Source organism: Phlebotomus papatasi, chromosome 3 (genome assembly GCF_024763615.1).
Source record: "Phlebotomus papatasi isolate M1 chromosome 3, Ppap_2.1, whole genome shotgun sequence".
Lineage (NCBI taxonomy): Eukaryota > Metazoa > Arthropoda > Insecta > Diptera > Psychodidae > Phlebotomus > Phlebotomus papatasi.
The window spans coordinates 67,685,080-67,709,640 of record NC_077224.1 but is presented as its reverse complement, the minus strand read 5'-3'; the positions used below and the strand labels follow the sequence as shown (position 1 = coordinate 67,709,640).

Below are 24,561 nucleotides of genomic sequence, written 5' to 3'. Positions count from 1 at the left end.
AAATCAAGGTAAATGACGAGGAAATAACATAAATTTGGTTGGATGCCACACAAAACGTTTTTCGTTTATATGCCACCTAGCGCCTGTGTTGTTTCTTATTAAAAATAATCCATATTCTAATAACACCTTCATTATACGGTGAGTGAGATTTTTGATAAATCATTGTATGTCCAATTCAGATAAATGATCAACTTATGTCAAGAAATAACTCGACTTGCAATAAAGTATTTTTAAACACACGAATATAATATCTTTAATAATATTAGATTTACCGTGTCCGAGTTGCATTTAATATGTACTTTGTGAATTGAATAAATGTCAAAGCAATTTACAACATCCTCGTCAAGACTTTTTATTTCTCAAATTCAGATAGAGACCATTTTGAATTGGTTGTTTTTTTATAACCGTAATCCCTTGCGGAATTCTAACTCACGAGTACTTGTCGTTATCGGTTTACTATCCTTCATAGATCGTAAAATCAATTGTATTGAAAATATTTAAAACGTACGAATTTTTATAACTTCCTAATTCGAGTGAGATTTCGGACCCAAATGCCTGAATTTGAGAGAGCCTACTGTACATACAACTCTCCAATATTCGGGTGACAGCTGTCAAACACGTAAAAAAAATCCCCCTTCACGAATGGGTGTCATTCTCAGACCCAATCAGCCGAATATCGGAGAACCCATTGTAGTCAGATTGGAAATTTTTATGCCGTTCAATAAATTTCAAACTTGACAAAATCGGTTTAAAAATAAACTCTCCATGGAGGTTAAACTTTGGTTTTGAAAAATTTAAAATGGCGAATTTTCCGTCATAAGTGTTTATGAGTGAAATATTGATGTGAATTAATTATAAAATCCGGAAATGAATTATTAGGTAATTTACCGAATCATTTCCAATTTAAACTGATTAAGTCTGAACGGAAATTGCGAGACCATCCCAAAAAATCCATAGAGGAGGGTGAGGCAGCAGGTTCACACATGCATTACAGTAGAGTCTTCTAAATTCGAACACTCGGGGGGTATTTTTGACATTTCTCACCTCCCAAATTCGAACGATTTTTTCAAAACTAACGAAATTAGTGTGAAATTAAATTTTACTTTGAATCAAATTCCCGTACTTTCTCGCAAGTCTTAGTGGTAACGTATTTCCTTTTCATTTTATGCGATCATAATGTACGTAAACATTCGGGAAGAAGCACATAAATATGATTTTCAGTCACCTAGAATACGAACTTTCTAACATAATCTCACAATTGACATTTTGAATCCAAACGGCGTTCGATTTTGAGAGACTCTACTGTACTTTCGAAAATACGCTTTTATGAGATATGGAAAACTTTTGCACCACCGAACATGGGGTAGCACCGAACACTGATTTTTATTTCTAAACTACTTGGATTATGACGACTATTTCTTCAGTCGACAAGCATCTCTATAGTTAACTATGGATTTATAGTACTCGTTCCCTGAAGTCTAATTATAACATTAATGATTTTGGGATAAAGTCAAGGAATAGCTCATAAGGAATCAGAGTAGCTTGACTTCTCGGTTCCCTGAAATAATGTATGCGGTTCCCGACATTCCCTTAGGTTCCCTGGAAAAATTTATGGATCCCCATGAGTGCTCCGGGTTTCTCGTAAATTCTTGGATTTCCCTGGGTGACGAAAGTGGCTCAAGTACCCCGAAATGAGTTTCCCTTTGGACAAAATAACCTACTTTGGAAGTATAATTTCAATAAATTAAAAATTTAAATTATTATACAGGAAGTTTGGCCAATCTAAGAAAACCAACTTAACCGGAACTGTTCCTCTCGTAACTCGCGGAACCTTGTGTGCTCGAGCACTTGGAAATTTTTTCTTTGCCATTAGTTTCCTTCAAATCCAAATTACACGTCACCGCCATGCACAGTTTCGCTACAATTTTAATTTTCTAAATGTCATTTTCGCAGATGGATATATTGTACTCATGCAAGGAAAAAAGTCTGCATTTAATAAAGTTTAATGTTAGTTTTGGAAATAAATGTGACAAGTTGCATTTTCATTCTGTCTGACACGTCTTACATGACTGAAAATGGATTGTAATGAAAATGTTTGTCTGCACATAAAACTACATGAGCAATTAATCAAATTGTCACATTAATATTGTCAAATTAATTTCAGTTAATTACGTGAAGATGTTGACTTAGGACACTCATTTTCGAACACTGCACTCCAATGTGCATGAACTTTTTAGTAATATCAAAGAAATTTGCGCTAAAATTAGGTACTTCTTCAATGAATACCGATGACACCCCATCATATGTCGCCTTTACATTTTCGTCAAGAATTTATATTTGTGATTTAGAATTTGCACGTGAAATTATTTTCCTCAATTCAGTTTTTTTTATTGGGGAATTTTTATAATTCCGAAAATGTGTTTCAGAGGCTGGAAATAACATTGCAATTTTTTTAAAAGATGCTCAAAGCCAGCGATTTGACTCGACTACGTTACACATTATAAACTTAAAATTGTATGCAAAACATTAAAGCCACTTTAACTCGATCAAAGCTTGATCACAGCAACGTCATATTTAAGTCATTAAAAAAATTACAAAAATCTGAGATTGCAAAAACACAACAATTTTCAAATTACACAAAAAATCAACAAGTCCAATATTAACCAAATTACATTCAACTCTCCATTAACCAGGCTGAAAGTGAAAATGGCAAAAAAATCCTATGTGGAAGGGTGATTTTTTGAATTTCTCGAAATTTTGACAGCTGTTAAAAAATATTGGCAACTGTGCAGAGAGGACACTGGGGCAGAATTAGTCAGGATAGAATTTCTCAGCAGGGTTTCTTTTAGGAAGTGTTGTTGTCTATTTATTAAGCGTAGTTAACTTCCTCTCTATTCATTGAAATTTTTATCAGTCCGAATCTAATATGTTTTTCACAAATTATACGTAAGGAGAAATTTCATTTGCTGACTAATTCTGCTTACTTACTTACTTAAGTGGCCACTTACGTCCCTTTAAGAGACATGGCTTCCTGCGCTTCACCTCACCATTCCACACGATCTAAAGCCAGTGTCCGCCAGCGTCGTAGCACCCCCAGGATCCACTATGTTTTTCCGTCTCGACCGGGGACGCCCCCTCCTTTTCGACCCCCTCTGGATTTCGCTCATACAGTTTCCTGGGCATCCTCTCCTCTGGCATACGGCAGATGTGACCGAGCCAGTTCAGTCTTCTAGCCCGAATAGACGCCACTATGTCGGCCTCTCCATAAAGCTCCTCCAGTTCATGGTTCATCCTTATTCGGAATTCCCCTGTAGTTTCCTCATGGAAAGGCCCGTAGATTTGTCGTAGGATCCGTCTCTTAAAGATCAACAGCTTTCTCTCCTCTGTACGGGTCAACGGTACTGTTTCCAGACCATACATTATGACTGGCTTCAGTTCTGTATGTTTTGATCTTTGTTGACCGCGAGACGTTCCTTGATCGAAATATCGACGAGAGTTCAAAGAAACTTCTACTCTCCGCCGTGAATCTCTCGTTCACCTCTATTCCGACTTCATTACCCGTCGTCAGTCAACACCGATCCGAGGAATTTGAAGTTCTTAACAACTTCAAAATTTCACTCATCCAAAGTGACATTCTGACGGGATCTGGAAGTTTTGTCGCCAGTGACCATGTACTTCGTTTTACTTTCGTTAACCTTGACTTCCATCCTCTCAGCTGCTGCAGTTACTTCGACGAAAGTTTACTTAACTGCGAGTGCGAGCATATACACACAGACACATTTACACACCGACATATGCGGTTGGAAACCATTGCGTTTAGACGCTACTGCCCTGTAAAAAGCCCTGACATCCTACCTTTGCTGTAGCGCCTCAATGCCTTCAAGCTGCTGTTTCAGAAATAGCCTCTTCTTACGCCGAATGAGCTTATGCGTTTTCGACCTCACTTAATTGTAAACTGCCGTCGCGCTCCTTGAGCATTTATCCAGTGCCCTACGCCGAGCTTCCGCTCTTTTGTTAAGTGCGGTCACACACTCTTCATCGAACCATGGCTTCTTTTGCGAACCGGGGTGGGGTCGATGTTGGTACTAGCGGCTTCGGGGATTGCATCCTTTATGGTCCTGCGATTTGCTGCATATGTGCTCCTCTACCATCTTTTGATAGCGTTCCGTACGCTCTTGCAGTTTAAGGCAGCCGGTGTTCCATTTCGGGATGGCTATCGCCTTCCTTTCACATGCAAGTGAGATTTTCCTTCTAACCATCGCAACCACAATGAAATGATTGGTATCGCTATCCGCTCCTCTCCGTGATTTTATGCAATTCTGTTTGCTGAGGACCTACGTCTCAGACGAATACGTGAGGACTGGCAGGATCATAGTCCTATAAAGCAGTAGCTTAGTATTTATGCTTAAGGTTCTGGACCGGAAAACTCTTGATAGACTGAAATAGGCCTTGTTGGATTTCAGCAGCCGTGCGCGGACTTCTGCTGAGATGTTGTTGTCGGCTGTGATTGTTGACCCATGGTTCAAGGAGTTGACAACTTCAAAGTTGTAGTCCCCCATCGGGAGCCCTGTTTGACCGATGCTCTCCGTGGATGTTGCCGGAGTTGCTGCTGACAAAGTCACCATGTACTTTGTTTTGCCTTCGTTTATCTGTAAGCCCCAGATTTCGTTTCAATCTGGATGAAGGCCTCCTGTACAGCTCTGGGATTGCGTCCCATAATATCAATATCGTCAGCATAGGCTAGGAGCTGCGTGGACTTATTGAGTATGACCCCCCTCATGCTCACGCCGGAGTCACGGATCGCTTTCTCCAGTGCCAGGTTAAAGAGGACGCCAGATAGTCCGTCCCCCTGTCTGAGTCCGTTGTTCACGCAAAATTCTCGTGACAGCGATCCATTCACCTTTACTTTGCTCCTCACATCGGTCATGGTCATTCTAGTCAGTCTAATCAGTTTGTTCGGGATGCCGAATTCTCCCATGGCTTCGTACAGTTTTACCCTGACTATGCTATCGTAGGATGCTTTGACATCGATGAAGAGATGGTGAAGGTTTAAGGAACAATAGGCGAAAAATCCATGGGAGGTGGTCTATATGGGATCCACAGACGGGACTAGGCGCATTTTATAGGTAATGAGTAAGATGAAAAAATGCCAAGACCCAGGACAATATTCGCCGGGAGTCCTTGTAATGTTTACTACTGCCTCAGTCTCCTCTAAATAAAACACTTTTTTCTTTTGTACTTCAATAATATTCTGTATTTCAAGATACTTCAAAATTGTCAAGAAATAATAATAAAAAAAAAGAAACTAATAATTAAAAAAAGTTTTCAATATTTTTGCTTAATGAAGCCAATTTCAGCCTCGCGATCCTGATGAAGTTTTGTAAAGACATGAAGTCGTACCTGAATAACGCCATTCAGATAAGCATCGCAGAGCAAGCATTTAACACCGTCCTTCTGGATGCGGTTGCTGTAGAAATCATAGAAAAATTGAATTTATAAAATAACATTATTACCAATTTAACAAATTTAACATCTAACAATCATTTGAAGCTAAAAATCACGCAACTTACATTGAAATAATCTCGTAGAGTTCTTTGCAACTCTTATTCAAACGCTCAGTCTGTTCCTCAGTGGCCATTGGATCCAATTTCAGCGAAGTCAGAAAGGGAAAAATGGAAGCTCCATTGTGAAGATCACTGATCTGAAGCAATTCCGTTGGCTTCACATCACATTGATTCCAAACAAAGGGCTTTGGTGGAAACTTCCTCTCGCAAAGTGGACGAGATCGTGTCAAAATGCTACGAATCAAAATTATTTTTATTACAGCTCTGGCACATCTTTCACATCAGGAAATTTTCACGTAACCGAAATTCACATCTCTTTATCCGGATATCGACTTAACTCTTTATAACCCTTAATTTTTCAAAAATGATCACGCGTTGGAATTTAAAAATCACTTAATAGGAAGTAAAATAAAACTTCAATAATCAGAAATTAAATGAAAATAAATTGAAAACTTACTTGAGCGTAAGATCTCTAATCTTCTGCTGCAACTTATATCGAGCATGATTCTCAAGTTCCGGTACATCCTGACCATTTCTCAGCAAGAGCAAACTGCTCATAGAATACCTCAGTTGATTGATGCACTCAATATCATCATGATCCAGTTTAATATCTAACGGAATCTGCATATCATGTTCCTCAAACATGGGAATCTTCGTACCAGGCTTACTTCCCAATCCCGTCAGCACTGAGATGAAACGTGAATTGTCAGAATCACGACAAAATTCTGCCGTTGGGCAGAAAATGAGCGACAACAGTGCCATAAGCCCCGGAATGTTTGGCATCACAGTGGTTTGATAGAGAAGTAAATCTCCATTGCCTGACTTCTTAATGTGAGTAGCCACCAGCATCTTCTGATGGTAATCCTGATAGTTATTATCCAGGAGTACACTGTTCACTGAATTCCTCTCTATCCTGCAATTTTTCATACTGGCACTCTTGGTAAGGGAAAAAAGATTTGCAGTCAACGGACTCGTTGGACCTTTGAGACTCAATTGTTTATCACAAATATTTTCCGGTGGTGCATTCACTTCGGCCTCTTGTGGCTTCACAATGGCATCAATTTGAACATCATCCAAGATATAGGGATGCTTGAGTAATTCACAAGCCATTCGACGGTCATGATCAAACTGAAATGTTTTTAATAGGCAACAAACAAATATAAATTTACTTGTTCTGAATTTACACTGTTGCGAATTTTATAGAAATAATGCATTAAAACAAAGAGAGATATTGACAACCGGTTTTTAGCAAAGGTTAAATGTCTATGGACGACTAGAAGTTGATGATTTTAGGTGCATACCCCCTCCCTCCGCCATTTTGAAACATCGCCAAATTTTGTTTTCTCAATAACTTATCCCCTATGGCATCGATCGGTCTCAGATTTTAGTATGTTATACCCGAACCTAAAACCTTTCGATTAAAAAAAATTGATCCACTTCGTTCCTCTGCCTGACCCAAGATTATTATTATTATTTATCGTGTCGAAGCATAAAATTCACACATGTCTTGCCCAATAACGGGCTACGCCAATGGTATGCGAGGTTGCCAACATCAAGTCCCCTACTTCGCAAGAAGCAGGAGACAAAGGACAAACACACAAGTGTGGGGTAGTTTGAACCACCCCATAGTCACCAGTGACGTCACATTCCGAGAAGCCCCATCGCCGCCCGTTGCCTCTCAATCTCGCTACGCCGCTCCTCAAACGGTTGAGAGACTTCCACGTGTCGTCCAGTTTTGATCACCACCAGGAGGAAGACTCTCCCTTAGTTCGACAAAATCTGGTGGAAAGACTTCCTTCCACAGATTAAGTCTAGCCTCCTCCGGAGATTTGTCAAGTGGTTTCACAGAGTGGCAAAAGCTCTTGCGAGACTTCAGCCTTGCTCTTGGTTTTTTGTGACCATAGAGAAGATGCCTTGGTTCAGTGAGAACCTTGGTCATCCCTCTACTGGAGATGATTTATCTCCTCACCCGTGGTGGAGCAATTCCTGCTAAGGGATAGAGTTTGTCCACTGGCGTGCCCTTTAGGCACCCTGTTACTATACGGGCGGTGTCGTTGGCGTGCGACCACCTCTCCCATACTTCACCTGCGTACTCTGATACAGAAAATGATATCGCAAGCGCAGACGTACGCATCAGTTTCGGCTGAGCTCCCCATTGAGCGTTGACAAGTTTTCGCAGTAAGTTATTTCTAGTTTTCACCTTGTATTTAACATTACTGCAGTGGGTCTTGTATATGAGAGTTCTATCAAGGGTGACACCAAGATACTTGGGCGTGAAATTGTGCTTCAGAGAATTTCCTTCCCATCTAACATTCAAGCGAGTTGTGGCCCACTTGTGACGCAGATGGAAACAACTTACCTCTGTTTTCGAGGGATTTGGCTTTAGTTGGTTCTCCTCGTAGAATTTCGAAAATTCAACAAGGAAAGTCTCAAGCTGGGATTCCACGTCTTGAAACGTGTTTGCCTTAACAGCTAGAGCCAAGTCATCCGCGTACAAGAAGGCCTTGGATGGAGACGGCAGTGGCTGATCATTTGTGTAGATATTAAATAAGATTGGAGCAAAGACACTACTTTGCGGCAGGCCATTTTTTTGCAATCTCCATCTGCTTTTCTGACCACGAAACTCAACAAAGAATCTACGATTCTCTAAAAGAACCCCAATCATCCTTGCGAGGCCGTAGTCATTTGTAAAATTGTAGATCTTGGAAAGGAGAATTCTGTGGTTTACTGTGTCAAAGGGTGACGAGAGGTCAACGAAGGCAACACCTGTCATTTTGCCTTCTTCGAAACCATCCTTAATAAACTGAGTGAGGTTCAAAGCTTGACCGGAGCTGGATTTTCCAGAGCGGTACCCAGCTTGCTCTCCAATCAGCATGTTCTCTACAGCAGGTGCAATCCTTTTCAACAGCATAATTTCAAGCATTTTAAAGAGATGTCACATTAGAGAAATCGGGCGGTAACTCTTCGGATCGTTGACATCTTTTCCGGGCTTTGGAATTGCCAGGAAATAAGCTTTTCGCCACTTATTCGGTATTTCGCGATAATACAAGGAATGCTTAAAGAATTTAAGGATCCAGTCAACAGTGACGGGTCCAAAATTTTTTATCTGTTCAGCGGACAGGCCGTCAATGCCTTCCGTCTTCCTGTCGCTTTAATAGCCGAAGTGAGCTCGTCGGAGCGTCGGCTGGTATACTACAAAGCTCTATCTAAGCATCACTAAAAGCATCCTCTTCAAAAGCCCGGTAGTACTCCGACACCAAATCAAGCTAAGTTAACTTTTAAGAATGGAGCCATCGATTTACACTGAGAAGCGCGACCTTCTAATGCGTCGGACGCCGCTCCTTTCTCATGACCTTTGTACTTGCTGCATCTGCCTTCAGATCAGAAATGCACCGCTGATGAAAGTTGATCCTTTTGTTCCGAAAGCACTCGCATCATTGTCCTTACATAAACTTCAGTTCAAGATTTCAGCAATAAATGGGAAAATTGGTAATGAAACCTATCTATGCCTCATCGCTGATGCTGGCTTAATCCCTAACTGGACTTCTTCCCTTTCTATATGTCTCATTTACAACAATATTTTGTAACTGAGTTCTAGACCTTTCCAACTATTCTTTCTTGAAAATGGGTATGATGACCCCATCTTACCAGTCCTATGGTGTTCTCCCACTTTGCTAAGTCACCTTAATGACATGCGTTAGCCAACTGACACCCGCTATACCCATGAATTTTAGCATTTCGGGACGTATTTCGTTAATTCCTACAGACTTTCCATCCTTCAACTTACTGATCGCATACAGGACTTCACTCTCTGCAGAACTACTTTCTTCCCTGCCTTCACTCGTGCGTACGTCACCATCAGTGCTTTGTTGAGGGTTGAGCAATTCTGAGAAGTACCCTTTCCAGCGACTCAAGACCTCTTTGTCTTTGGTCAGAAGATTTTCTTCGCTGGATGTTACTCCTTGGATGGAATTGCTCTTCTTCCCTCTGAGTCTTCGGAGTATTTGTCAGTGTAGGGACCACACGAATTAACTGTATTGTTGCGAACTAGGGGAGTCTTCTCGCACCTCTCGCAACGTCACGGATTTTAGTTACTTAAAATCCCCAAAGGAGATTTATTCCACAAAATAACAACCCTCTCGATCTTCTGGGGATTCGGCAGACTATTTAAATGGCGGTGGCTAGATCCCTCTTTCTCCTTCTGACGCACTGCGTTCAGCCTCTTGTCTTCTATGACGAAGGGGAATTTTCCAGTAGAGAGAGATGTCTTGATGAGTCACATGCCTCGTGGCAAAGGCAGCCCACAAGAGTCCCCGATAGATCCCCCACCGGGGCAGATTCTCATAGAATCACCCACGGTTCACCTTCCTCACGATGACATCACTCAGCCCTCAAGATTCCTCTATCAATTTCCAGTCACCGGGGGCGAATTCTCTGGGAATCGCCTTTGGATAACCGGGGCGAATTCTTGGCGAATCGCCCACGGTCAACCTACCAGAGATGACCTCACTACCCAAGGGGCTGCACTCTCCTCTCGTGCGTCGAACCACCTTCTCCAACTGCAACCAGAGTCCATCTAATTGGAGAGAGTGGTATCCTGTCTCCCCATCACCTTTCAATCAATTTTCCCCTGGTCCAAAATTGCCACTTGCCTGGCGCCCAACACCCACAAAATCGTAACAGTATTTATTTAAAAAATGTAAACCCCAGACTATCCGCGAGAAGGCATTCGTAAAAACGTCTGCACTGCACGACGGTCCACCATTCGTGCGAGCTTGATAGTCTTTCGCGCTTATCGTAACGATCACGAGAAAAATAATCGAAATAGTTACGTTTTATGTACAACTTGTAAGCCTTCCTTTTCTTTCTGAATCTCAAGTCTTTCCGACAATTGTCTTTAACGTGAGAAGCTGATCTGTGGTGTTTCTACCAGGTCTGAAACTGCACTGTTCCTCACTCAGTCTTGGCTCGATTATGCCTCGGTATTTTCTCTCAAGGGCTTTGCCGAGCAAACTCAGAAAGGAAATTTCCCTATAATGGACCTCACACTTTTCACTAAGGATCTAAGACCGTCACTTTTGATTTTTAGGAAATTTTATATTACACTTTGTACAGTCAAGACTGTATCCCAACCCTTACTACACCAAAGTGACCGGGCACAGTCTCTGGCGTTTATTAATGGATTTCTATCAACATTTATACTTTTGTTGGGATTTCTATCAAACTATTAAGATTAGGTGATGGTCAGGGTTTAATCCAGGTCAGCTTATATAGTAGCTGAGGTTCTTTTATAATTTCTTTTCGTTTTCAGTGATTTTCAAAAGAAAAACTATTCTTAAGATTGGTTAAAAACTTAGATCTTAATTTTTCAAAATTTCAGATACAGCATTATAAATTTTTAGCATTGTGATTTCTATAGAACCGGACGGACGGACGGGAACGGTTTTTAGCCATCCATATATTCGTGATCAGGAAGTGGCCAAACACATTCTGACAAAGTTTGGGGCCGATAGGAGGACATGAGATTTTGTTAGGATTATAGTAGGTGAGATTGTTAAGAATTTCACCTAAAAAAGAAATTAAAAACACTCACCTTAACCATGTAATTCTCATCAGAGTATTGGGCCAGTTTCATCCTAATTGCCCATTCATTGAGACTCTCTCCACCGTGATTGAGCGTAACGTAGGCTATTCCATCCACGAAGGCATAAACCTACTCAAAATAATTCAATTAGAAAGAAATTCTCAAGTCACCAAATTTACATGTTCTTACATCAGCTCTCACTTTGGAGTTAACAGGAATCTTATTGGTGAATCTCCTTATGGTCTCCTCCGTCCAACGTCCTCGAATGGCACTAATGGCTGTCGGGGCAATGCAGGCTAGACGACATTCTATAGCTCTTGGTGGCAATTGTTCCACGAGACAATCATTGGCGTGAAGTCCTTGGCGAATGAGCCGAATACATGCCATGGACAAATTAGCTGTATTGCCAAAATCAATGAAGAATACTTCAACTTTCTGTGGTTGACTGAAATCATTGTCAATCACACGAGCACGACAGAAGTAGAGATTATTGCCAAATTGACGCTGAGCAGCCACCATCATGCCAACTTTGAGTTGTTCCTTGCGCACACTTTCGAGATTTGCTGAACTATTGAGCAATGTTCTGATGCGATCTTCATCCTGAGCTTCCTCACGTGGAAGAATGAAGAATTTGTGCAAATGCACAAAATGCGTCAATTTGCCGTCAATGTAGTTCTTTCGAGGATAAACCACATAATCACGATTCATCTTTTCCTGCTTCTTCCACTGAAATTCACCAGATGTCCGTTCAGCAACACCATGATCGAGAGCATAATCCTGAGCTTTTCCCGGATTTAGCACATTCAACTTCAATCCCCGATTCAATTGACCATACTTAACAGCCTTATACACCTCCACCAGAACATTTCCGGACACATCGTGATTGTCCTGATATTCAGTGAGGTAGGCACCCAATTGGGAATCAATGTCACTCCTACTTGGAGTAAAAGTCACATAGACCTTTTCTGAATTATCAAAACTCACATCAATCTTCGTTGAACGTTCGAGAAAATTCCAAAATATCTCTTTAATACTCTTCCTGTACAACTGCCCAATGTGCTTACTGGGCAATCCCTGTAGTATAACCGTATTGCAGGGATTTCGTCCATTTGTAATACGAAAAGTTTCCTTCTCACTATCAGCATCATTTTCCCCATAAACGGCAAAATTGGGATAAAAAGCACCAGCAAAGACAACCTTCAGAATAATACAACGTTCATACTCATTCATCACACCGGCATATGGTGCAGGAATTGGCTGTATATTGAAATATGCCAATCTATGATTGATTTCCTGCACCAATTCCACCACTTCATGCATCATCCTCAACTGTATACCACATCTTTCAGCCCATCTATGATCAAATTCCCGCTGATTTTGCCTCACACGCTCCTGATACACCTTATAAGCCGTCAATAGGGCTATCAAGTCACTTCCTGTTCCATTGGCCCAAGCCAATTTTGTGGCATATGTCGTCATCTCACGATTGTAGTGCTCCGAAAAGACTCCCTGAACACTCAAAGCCGCCCCAATTATTACTGCCTCATCCACAACACTGAATGTATGTCCCAACACAATAAGTCGAGATACACGGATATCTACCGGTAGATGAGCCATGACTTTACCTATAAATGTCATATCTCCATCATTGAGCACAAATTCACCATTGACCGTATTCAGAAGGCCTCCCAACTCCTTCAGTTGCAGAATGGCATTGTGAATGTCAGATTTCAGTGGAGGATCCATGGCAAGGCCCAAAACTGTTTCAGGAGCACCCATATCGATCAGTTTGGACTTTAGGACAACAGTTTCGAGGGATTGACGCTGCATCTCTGGCGTAATATGCCTGGGGAGACCCGACTGAAACGCAAGATTTAGTTATACCTAAAGCAATTGCAATTATTGCAACAATAACGTTGCAATAACTCTCAAGTGGAAGATGTATGCCCTGGGAAAGTTTGAGACACTGCGTATTTCAAAATGGGTCTAAGCTGTCTATACATTAGTAGACATAATTTATTGAAATATTTCTTTTCAATATCAAATATTGACAAGGATTACCTCCACATTGCAAAGATTTATTGACATAAATGTTTCAATATTGAAGAAAATTGTCCAATGTGTAGGCAAATAATATTGAAATATTTGTTTCAATATGGAACATTTTATTCAATATTTTATTTCATTATTTTGAATGGCTACAAACTAGGCCAAATTATGTCAATAAAAAATTTCAAAGTCACATTGAAATAAAATTTCAAAGACATTGTAAATATCAAATTGATTTGATATTTCCTTCAATATTTTTTAATGGTCAGGAATCTTCTTCCTTCAGAACATCACAGAATTGCCGAATTTTCCTTGTTCATGAATGAAAACACATCCAAGATCAAAATCCAAGTCAAGACACATGCTCTCCCCCAGAAAATCTCTTCTGCTTCCCCCAGAAAATCCCAGATTCTTGGAATTTGGTTATATATTTTGTTCAATCCCCTCAAGAACCCAACTTGGTCAGCACTAATCACCTGCTTCCTCCAGAAAATCCCAGATCTTCTGGAATTCTCTTGTATATTATGTCAAAAACACTTCAGAAACTTTCTGTGGTCAGAGGATTCCTGGAGCTTCCTCCAAGAAATCCCAAATCTTCTGGGATTCTCTTGTATATTATGTACACTTAAACACACTTATGGACAACACAAAAATCTTTACTAAACAGTGGTCAAAAAGAGTTAATTACATCCTAATAATTTTGGAACTTTTCGAAATCTCGAGAACTTAAGATTCTCAGCTTCTGGGATAACATCCTCTTGTATATTATGTCAAAAACACTTCAGATACATTCTGTGGTCAGAGCATTCCTTGAGCTTCCTCCAGAAAATCCCAGATCTTCTGGGATTCTCTTGTATATTATGTCAAAAACACTTCAAAAACTTTCTGTGATCAGAGGATTCCTGGAGTTTCCTTCAGAAAATCTCAGAACTTCTGGGATTCTCTTGTATATTATGTCAAAAACGCTTCAGAAACTTTCTGTGGTCAGAGGATTCCTGAAGCTTCCTTCAGAAATCCCAGATCTTCTGGGACTCTTTTGCATATTATGTCAAAAACACTTCAGAAACTTTCTGCGGTCAGAGGATTCCTGGAGCTTCCTCCACAAAATCCCAGATCTTCTGAGATTTTCTTGTTCATTATGCCCAAAGCACTTCATATAAGTATGATTTTATTATACTAATTGGAATCCTACAGAGGGAACGACGGTTTGTGGTTGTGGCCATCCAGTCCTTCTGCTCGCGATTGTAAACTCTTCTACGATATGATACGAAGCATGATCTTGAAAGTCTGTGAGAATTCAAGTTATTAATTCTATTTGGCTTTTGTTTCCAATCTGAAGTGTTTTTTACATAATATACAAGAAAATCCCAGAAGATCTGGGATTTCCTGGAGGAAGCTGGAGAAATTTTCTGACCAACTTGGGTATTTTTGGGTGGTCTTGACAAAATACGGAAGAAAATCCCAGAAGATCTGTGAATCCCTAACTAGACTGGTGTTTTTAATATTGAAGTTTTAATATTGAAGTCAATTTGTTCAGTTTGTAGGCAATTATTGAAATATTGGTTTCAATATTCGCTTCAATATTGAAGTTTCTTTTCAATGTCACTTTGAAATGCTATTATTTCAACAATTTATCTAATGTGTAGACAGATTAAACAGAATCTACGTTGACAGTCTATAAAGAATATCAATTTACTCTCAATCTCGAGGACTGTTGTATTGTTTTTAATGGACTGTATTTACTTTTATCAACTGGATTTCACGCGTGGCGGACTGCAAGGATTTGAGTAATTGTAGCGGTACCCATAAACTCATTTCGGAAGTCTACAATTTCACTAAATCTTTTAATTTTAAATTTTTAATACGTACCGTCGTTGCGGGTGACTTTGCACGTTTTTTCGTTGTTTTTTCGCTGTCTTTGCCCTCTAAAAGTGGACAGTTAAAGTGAAGGGAGGGGAGTTGATGGGTAAAATTATTTATATTCAGTTGTTAATGAATGGATTTTGTGCCACTAGCATTAATTTTATAAAATTTTACTATGTTAAAAAAAAAATTAAGAGAAAAGGCTTGCACTTTTAGCAATTTTAACTGAAATCATATTCAAAATTTAACGAATTTAGTGTTAAAATCTTCCAAAAAGAACAAATATTTAGATAGAATTCATTATTCATCAAATGTTGAAATAAAAATCCATTATTTTAATCAATTTATTTTTAGTGTCCGATTTTACCCTCAAAGTGTCCAAATTTAGAAACTGTCAAAATTATGAGCTTACACAGTTGCGACCGCTAAATTCGCCATTTTGAATTTTTAAAGTCAAAGTTTAACCGCTTTGAAGGGTTCATTTTTCTATCGATTTGCTTAAATTCCGATTTTTTGGAAAGGTCTTGATATTTTTTATTCAGCTATATCAGTCCCAATTCGCAATATCTTTTTTATATGAAATTTTTGCTATTATGATGAACAGAAAGGAAGGAACGTTTTAGAAATTATAAATCAGTGACTAAACCTAAATCAGCTTCGTTACCTAATTTTTAACCTCGAAAAAAAGTATAGCAATTAATTTATATTCTGGTAAACATATAAAAGGTTCCAATGTGAAAAAGAATTCGCAGTGTTCAAAATCGTTATTAATATTTTTTTCTTATTTTTTAAAGTCACTCGACTTACCCTGTAAAACTGCTTCGTCACAAGTCGATACACCCTTCCATCCATTACACGTCCAGCACGACCAGATCGTTGAATGCAGTTATCCAGGGAGGCCCATTCCATCTGCAGAGAAGAGAAATTGGTCGTGGTGTCCACCCGGAGATTCTTGGTGAGACAAAAGTCCACGACAAACTTAACATCTGGCACCGTGATTGAACTCTCAGCAATATTCGTGGACAGAATGACTTTTCGTGCTGTGGTGAAGTGTTTGAAAACTCTGTGCTGCTCTTCATGCGTCAGGGAAGAATGAAGTGGAATAACTTCGCACCTAAAGTCTCCTTCTTGATCTGTCAATTTGTCCAATTCCTTGTGCAATTGATTGATCTCATTAATTCCCGGGAGAAAAACTAAAACTGAATTTCTCGTGGCACTTCTCGAAGATGACCCTTCTTCAGATTCCTGTGCCTCTCTCTTCTCCAAATTGTCCAATCCCAAAATCAATCGAGCAGCAAAAGAGTACATTTCGGCTGAAATTTCTGGTCCATCGGAAATGACAGCTTGATTGAAGCCAATCTTTTTGATATCATCAATAAAGTACTCCTTAACAACATATTGTGAAGTTTGAGTGAGATTAATAATGGGAACTCTTTCGTTAATCGTAAAATAGTCAGCAAATTTTTCAGATTTAATTGTGGCTGACATCATGATGATCTTCACGGGATTTCGTGCACGAAAGAAAATCTTACGGATCACAATCAAAAGGAAGTCCATGTCAATATCTCGTTCGTGAACTTCATCGAGTATTATGTGCGTATATTCACTCAATGATTGACTCTTCACCAATTTCTCCAGTAAAACTCCTGTTGTGCAGAATGTTATGCGTGTATCCTCTGTCACTTCCTTCTTCCGTCCAATCTGGAAACCCACCACATCCCCCAGCACCCATTCACGCTCCTGAGCCACCCTCTTGGCCACACTGACTGCCGCCAAACGTCTTGGCTGCGTCACAACAATGTTAAAATATTTCTTTTTGGCAAATGCATCTTCCATGATATACTGCGGAACCTGCGTGGTCTTTCCACAACCCGTTGGTCCCTCAATCACCACCACGGGATTCTCGGAAATTGTATCGAGAATCTCTTTGCGGTGAACCTGAATTGGGAGACGTTTTCCTGCTGTCGCCTCAAATTTGTATTTAGAGTAAATGCCTTGATTGAGATTTGCACGATCATCAAAATCACTTTCCTCAACCATACTCTCCTCATCTTCATCGGCATCCATGAATGCCTCCTCATCCTGCAAGAAATCCTTTCGTCATCAACCCGGAAAATATCTCTAAAAATTCTGAAATCTAATTTTGATTGTCACGAAACGAATTAAAGAAGTTTTTAAATTTTTAGTCTAATCGCAAGTAAAGGACTTTATCTAAATATGTTACTGTGCATCAATTTTAGTTCTATGATTAAGTTAAATATTAATTTTGATTCTTAAAATTGAAGGTGTATTTCAAATATAATGTTCGACAATTCGACGGGTCTACGAATCATAGTAAGTGAAGCTTTTTTCAGTGAAATATTGTTCTATTTTGCAACAATTCCTAAAAGTGTGTTTTCCTATTTTATTTTAATGAATTCTTAATTTTAAGTGTTATCCGTGAGGTATACAAAAAGCCTAAGTTAAATTAATCACTTTATAGTTTTGTGATTAATTTAATTTTAAGAAAAAATGGGTGGTCAATTAGAGAAAAACCCAGGCGGTTGAGTAGAGGCACTCTGATATCAAAGTGGTGCAGTAGAAGAACACTTCGCATTTTTGAAACATTTTCGATTTTAAGCGCAATCTTAACCGTTTTATGATTGAGCTATGTGTGTTTTTAAGTGCAATATTGACCGTTTTATTATTGAGCTGTGCGTGATTTTAAGCCCAAGTTTAACCGTTTTATGATTAAGCTGTGCGTGTTTTCAGCACATTGCAATAAAATGTTGCTAAAAAAATAAATTTCACTATTCGTCTCGTTTTCTGCGTTGCAAAATCAATGCAGGGTTTTCTAATTATCTTTTCAAAACAAAATTAAAATATGCATAAAAGTATGCATTTCAGAAACTCTGTTGCTAATTCTTGTTCTAGTAGTAAAGTAAATTTAAAAAAAAATGTTTAAAAGAGAATGTAAAAAACTTTGTAATAAAATATTTTTTAACCTTAGGTATCTTGCAGAAACCCTGTTAAATTATTACAACTCAAAAACCAATATTTTATTCTGTTTCTTAGAAAAAGTCTAAAAAAAAACGTTAAGCGTTAAGTTGAAGAGAAGAAAAAATTGAATAATAATATTCAGACTAAGGATTTCTCACTTCGACCCTGTAAGAAACAAATAACCATTTTTTTTTTCACCCCGTTCTGCCCAAATTCACAACATTTTCATAAAGAGATGGGAAAGAAGCAAGAGAATTGCCTGTCCAGAACAATTCTGGGGATAGTCACTATGGGGATGGACTCAGAATTCTAGCAATTCAGGAATGTTGTCTTATGTTCAGAAACCCTAAAATTGCTTTTTGTTTAAAATTTCAACTCAGTTTTAGTCTTAGAAATATGTGTTAAATGGTTTTTATAAATCTGTAATTTTCCATAGCCGTTTTTAGTTCGCAGGATTTCTGCAGAGGGTTTTTGAAGTCACGACAAAAGTTACAGGTTTTTTTTTTGGATAAAGAGAATTATTATCGAAATGTTTTTTACTTTGTTGGTCCACTCAAGTTTGTGCTCCATGAAAATCACACTCGCTAAAGCAAAAATTTATAAGTTTCCAGCAATGTATCTATAAAACAGGATTCCTTAGCACATTTTTCTTTAGTCTAAATTGATCTAAATTCTCCTTTTTAAATAAAATAATCAGGTATTTTATTTATTTAATTTTCCGTTTGTTTGATGAGTTTTTCAATTTTTTTTCTTAAGACATCCCTAAATTTACTTCGGCTTTTTGCTTGATCATCTCTGAATACACAATGATCCTCGTGGCTGCCTACATTCACGAGGGAGAAAGGAGAGCAAAGTGACCTGTCGCCCGAGAGATTGAATAATCCTTGCGGAGAGTAACATTCCGAAGTAGCAGGCTAAAAATGATGGCATGCGACCGAGAGAATGTCTGAAGCCCTAAAACACCCATTTTTAGTGCAGTTAAAAATATATTTAAAAATTGATATGTGGAACCGGTTCCTACCCGGGTAAAAACTTCAGTGTAACCGGGTACCCGTCAATTTCAAATTACCCGGGTATTTGCGACCACTAGATTTAACCCATTTCCTTGCAGTTGGGAATCAGAAGCATTTATTAGCAATGAAAGAGAATGAATAAAAATAGTAAATTTTAAATTTCAAATTATTTATGGCCATACTTGTGGCCTCTTCCCAGAAATCTTCAATTTTTTCTAACAAAATGATTACAAAAAACCACAAAATTATCAATATTTGGTATGCTATCAGTAAATGAAAATTTTAAATTGATTTACTTTAATATTTCGGTACAATAATAAATAATTTAAGGAAAATATTATACTGATGCGAATGACGATTAAAAATACGTCAAATCGTTAAGAAATTTACTAACGATCTCAAAGATTTTAACAATTAAATATTGTACCTTCAAGTGAAAATATTTAGTACTAATTTTCAAAACTTTTTTCCTTAATAACCATATGTTCTTTTACTATTAGATTTTAATATTTTTTTTAACAACAAAAAAATTAAGATGGGGCCATAAGTTAGGACCAAATTGATAGGATTAAGGACTTGTGGCCACGGTATTTGTTGACGTGTGGTGCCCTCACATATGCCACTATTTTGATTTGTAGAGTTGTCAATTGTATTGTTTTTATTCAATAGTTCGGTGTTTTCTAGCAAAAATTTAATGAAATTTAAGGTAAGTAATGAAATTTTAATATAAAATTGTAATATAAAATTGTTTGTAAATAAATGTGGTGTAAAATATGATCTCAAGATTACTCGAGAGTTGCAGATTTATCTCATGAATTTGTATTTTGCTACAGATAACCTAACTTTTATTTTTCTCTCTTTTAGGACAATGATACCAGTAAATATAAAGAAACCAAAAAGAGCCTCAATATTCAACTCACAGGTATTAAGAGGCATTGATAATGCAATGACCGCAACCAGAGTATTTTAGGTGTATCACATTCCTCTCACAACTCTCCTCAATAAAGTCTCCGGGAAGCATCCGGAAGAAATATCAGACCACGAAGGCTTTCACAATGCCCTTACAAAAGGAGACAGAGGGAATTATGAAGCAGGTTTTTCATGCAGTCATGGATTTTTCATTATGAAAAATGGATAGCGGGCCTCAGTAAATAGAAGGATGAGAAGCAATTAATAGTGCAATGCTACAATCATGAATAAAAACTATAAAAAAAATAAGAAAAAAAATAATAAAAACATTTGAAACTACCTAAAATCTTCTTTTCTTTTGCACTTAAAATATTTTATTTCTAAGTTTATTTTGCATCATTTTACATTGTGGCCATATGTCATTCCACGAGCGGCCATGAGATCGTAAAAGTGGCCACAAGTTATGAATTTTACATTGTTGGAAAAATCATACTTTTTCTGAGACTTAAGGCAATTTCCTCATAAATTCACCTGGATATATCGAAAGGAGGTACTTTAGAGAAATTACAGTTAAAATTGTATCTTAATTGGTCAAAAAGAAAAGAACCTGTGAGCAAATCGCTCCTTGGAAATTACAAGGGGACAACTCAATCTGAGCCATTTTTCAGGAGACAGCATGAAAGATTAAACTTTGTATAAATAATTATCTCATTTATGTATGTTAATAAAAACAATTTAATTCTTTTCTATTTGTATGAGCATTATTATAAATATCGAAACATACATATTTTTACCTTTCAAAGTATGTTTTTTTATGAGTTAGCTCTTTGTCATTCTAAATGATGCGTAAATTTTCATGAAATTAGAATGACACGGGATCAACTTGCTTGAATTAGTCCCTTGTTTCACAAAAAATTGAACGATAAATCTATTTTGTGCCCCTTGGCTTCAAACAAAACCGCGCAAGCAATCATAACGAGTAAAATTTTGAAAAACTTTTCTAATAACGAAATTTATTGACTCATCATCTGAAATTTTATTAAATTCTCTGTCTGAGTGCATTAAAACCTCAAAATCGCCAAAAAGTGAGTTGGCCCCTTGTAATTTCCAAGGAGCGAAATATATCCTTAATGTGGCCATAAATAATGCCGCTACCCTATATGAAAGTTCTAAAAATTAGCATAAATTTTAAAGCTAAATTATAAGGACAGTTATGTCGAATTTCATAATCTCGAATAATTTTTCTATGATCACCATCAGATTATGATTTTTGGTATACAAAAGTTTTGGTACTCAAGAATAAATAGAAGAAAAGACTCGAGCATAAATTAGAAGAAGTTGACATTTTTATTACCCTTCCAGGCTGAAAAATGTAAACTCAACCAAAAGGGAGAAATTCAAATACAAAGATCTCATTGATGACTCACACTAATCTGGTGATCTGTATATTTATACTATTGTTTCTTAAAGTTGGGAATCAGAAACATTTAAAGTAGGGGAGACTGGGGCAAAAAGTCACATATCGAAAAATTCAAAATTCAATATCTTCCAAGGTAAAAAAGATAGCGGCTCAAATTTTTCTCTATAGATAGCCTCCATAGATCTTCTTCAATGTCGTAAGTTTCTTAGAATTCGAATAAGGAAATTAGAAAATAAAAAATATCGAAATTTTAGCCCTATTTTTGAAATATTTTCCTTACAGAAGATAACAATTATTACCTATTTATTTTCCAAAAATGATGCACTGGTGAATATTTTCTAAATAATTTAGATTTTTTGAATACGAATCCGCTATATATTTTAGAATTTCACAAAAGTTCTTTTCCCCAGAAATCCTTTTATCAAAAATGACCACTTGGGGTAAAAAGTAACAAAAGGTATAGAGCAAAAAGTAACAAAAAAGCAAAGCAATTTCTGATGTCTCACGGCGAAAAGAAACGTCATTATCATGTCTCGCCGCTTTTTGTTTGCATTGGTCAAACAATTTGCAGTCCTTTGTGTGTTTTTGTAAAATAGCTTGAAAAGCGCTTTTCCCGTTTTCTCACTTTTCTCGCAGAAAAAACGCTGTTTTACAAAGGTGTAGATGAATAAATTTTCTATGAAAATATGTCCTCTAGGTATTTTTTCAAATTTACGGAAGCCCGTAGTGAAGCGAATCAAAATATGATAATACCCAATGTCTGATACTTAGGGGAAGGTTTTGCACCTTCGTAATGTTACAGCTTCGTAAAAATTGATTTTTTTCCAAGTTACTGAATGAATTTCATCCATGGACATATAATCTAAAAGCAAGTCCTACTTCTCATATTTTCTGACAAACTTGGAAGCCTAGGCCTTTTTTCCTGGGTCCAAAAGGCAAAAATAAAAAATGGGCCTAAAAGCGTAATTCTGATGTGTAATATTTTATGCATTTTTGCACAGTGCAAGTGTCTTTTCAAAAAAGCAACTATACCAAGTTATAGAAGGTTTATTAGGGTTAATATTTACCGTGAAAATCTTTTGCTTGAAGGGGGTCGTTTTTGTGGGTGGAGGAAAATTCATAAAAATTACCACCCATGCAGCTCAGGAAAATTAAATTTTGCAGCTTCGTAAAAACGTCTATCAAAAGTACTGACCATCGAATTTGAGAATTCCTCATTGTTTTGGGTCACACTGTGCACACCGCTCGGGATATTTGACTCATCAGAGATTCCACTGAATAAATTCACAATAAAATTGGGATATTAAACAATTTTCACTGAAATCTCGAAGGAAAACATGCACTTCCTCATCAAAATGAGACTTCATCAGATGTTTTTATTTCACTTCTGTCAGATTAAACATTAAGCCTGAATCTGCTTATGGTAGGTGTGATTCATGCGGTGGGGTTTGAGAATTTTTCATCCAATTTGCTTTGTTTTCAAGCGGAATTTTTCACATTTTACTTTAAATTAATCATTGGTAATTCTAAGAATCACTGATGTTCAAAAAATGTTCTGTAAGATAGATTCGACACGTTAGAGAAAAAACAAGGATTACAATAGGTGTGATTACTACTTTCTGATTTGTGCAGTGATGAAACTAGACTGCTTATGGTAGATGTGATTCTTTAATTGCCACTTCGATGTATTTTGAGTATTTCTCATTCAATTTTACTTGTTTTAAAGTGGAATTTCCTACATTTCGCTTTAAATTGGTGGTTGATCATTTTTAAAATCAGTTACGTCCGAAATATGTTCTGTAAGAACCATTGGAAGTGTTAGAGAAAATCTGAGGATTACAATAGGTGTGATTATGAGAGAGTCTTACGTAACCAAGCTCTTAACTGACTGTCAGAATGCAGGGAAAAAATGGTTTTCCGAGTGTCAAAAAACATGTGTTAGAAAAATAGCTTAAAATTGATTTTTTAATGCGTGATACCTCCTACAAATGGTGAAAACAAGTAGATGAAAGTTCCATCTAAGTAGCGATGCCCAAATTTTTGTGTCGGGTGTAATGTTTTCGGGGAAAATGAGGCCTACAGAGGTGGGCAAAATGTTGTACGAAGCTGAGTTAACCAGGGCACCTTCGTAAAAAATGCCGCTACATTTTCATTTTCCTGTAGAGGAAAATCCAAGGACTTCCAGGAATTTTATGAGACAGAATTATGAACCCAATAAATAAGAGATTTTTTTGATACAGTGATATAATTGATTCGGTGTGTGTGGCATTCAATTAAAAAATCTTAAATCTTGGACTCCTTTTTTAATACGAACCTTCAAAACCTTCCCCTACTTGCCCCAAATTTTTGAGAATAGTCACAAAATTACCTTTTAGAAATTGGTTCGATAAACGTATTTCCTTACAAAATAGAGGAATATTACTTTTACATAGTTGTAGAGCGGTAAATTTCCTATAAAACCACTAATTCGACATTTTTGAAGCGCTCGAATAGCTTGTAAAAAAATAAAATATCCGTTTTGTGACTTTTTGCCCCAGTCTCCCCTACGGATAATTTTATAAACGCTTGAGAAATTTATTTATTTAATATTGGATTTGTTTGTAATCTCCACAAAACATCCGAGTGACCACTTTAAGAGTATTCTTCCACAAATGGGGATCATTTTTCAATAGTTTTTTTTTGCTGAAACAGCGGTTTCACCAGAAAATTCCCCGGAATCCAAATTGATGGTTGCCTTCTTGGCAATCTTTTTTGGCTTCCAGAAAATAATCACAGACAGTGAATGTAGATTAAGAATATTTATCAGTTTGAGAAGCAAATGTTTTCTGTTTTGAGCTAAGGAAATTGTGAAATAACTGTATTTTTCGTGGGTAAAAAAGAGTCAAAAAATTTGCTTACTTTGACATGGCGCATGGTGCGAAGCTCATGGTCCTGGAATTTTTCCGCATAACTTCTGTTGTCTTCTGGAATTGGCCTCGAAATCACATTTGGCTCCACGAATGTATTCACTCGGCCACCGGCAATGATAGGCCTTCGCTCAATCTTCTTATTTGGATTAAAGAAATCCAGGAGATCATCCATTTTTCACGGAATTCTGACACTTTTTTGTTTGCGAGCCGACTGCGTTTTGTATACTTCATCGATTTTCTCTTGGATTTCCCCTCTAATCGACTCTCCGAC

General features: G+C 37.6%; 1 protein-coding gene across 1 annotated transcript; it reads right to left on the bottom strand.

Annotated features, from left to right (window-relative positions):
* Positions 1-5,212: 5,212 nt before the first annotated feature.
* LOC129807283 (probable ATP-dependent RNA helicase spindle-E) lies at positions 5,213-24,531 on the bottom strand. Its single transcript, XM_055856450.1, has 7 exons — positions 24,280-24,531; positions 15,868-17,142; positions 11,338-13,008; positions 11,158-11,277; positions 6,022-6,692; positions 5,571-5,798; positions 5,213-5,467 (listed from the first exon to the last, which is right to left on the bottom strand). Exons 1-7 carry the CDS (start codon positions 24,460-24,462, stop codon positions 5,326-5,328), a joined length of 4,290 nt encoding a protein of 1,429 aa, XP_055712425.1. The 5' UTR covers positions 24,463-24,531; the 3' UTR covers positions 5,213-5,325.
* Between the last annotated feature and the right edge of the window lie 30 nt (positions 24,532-24,561).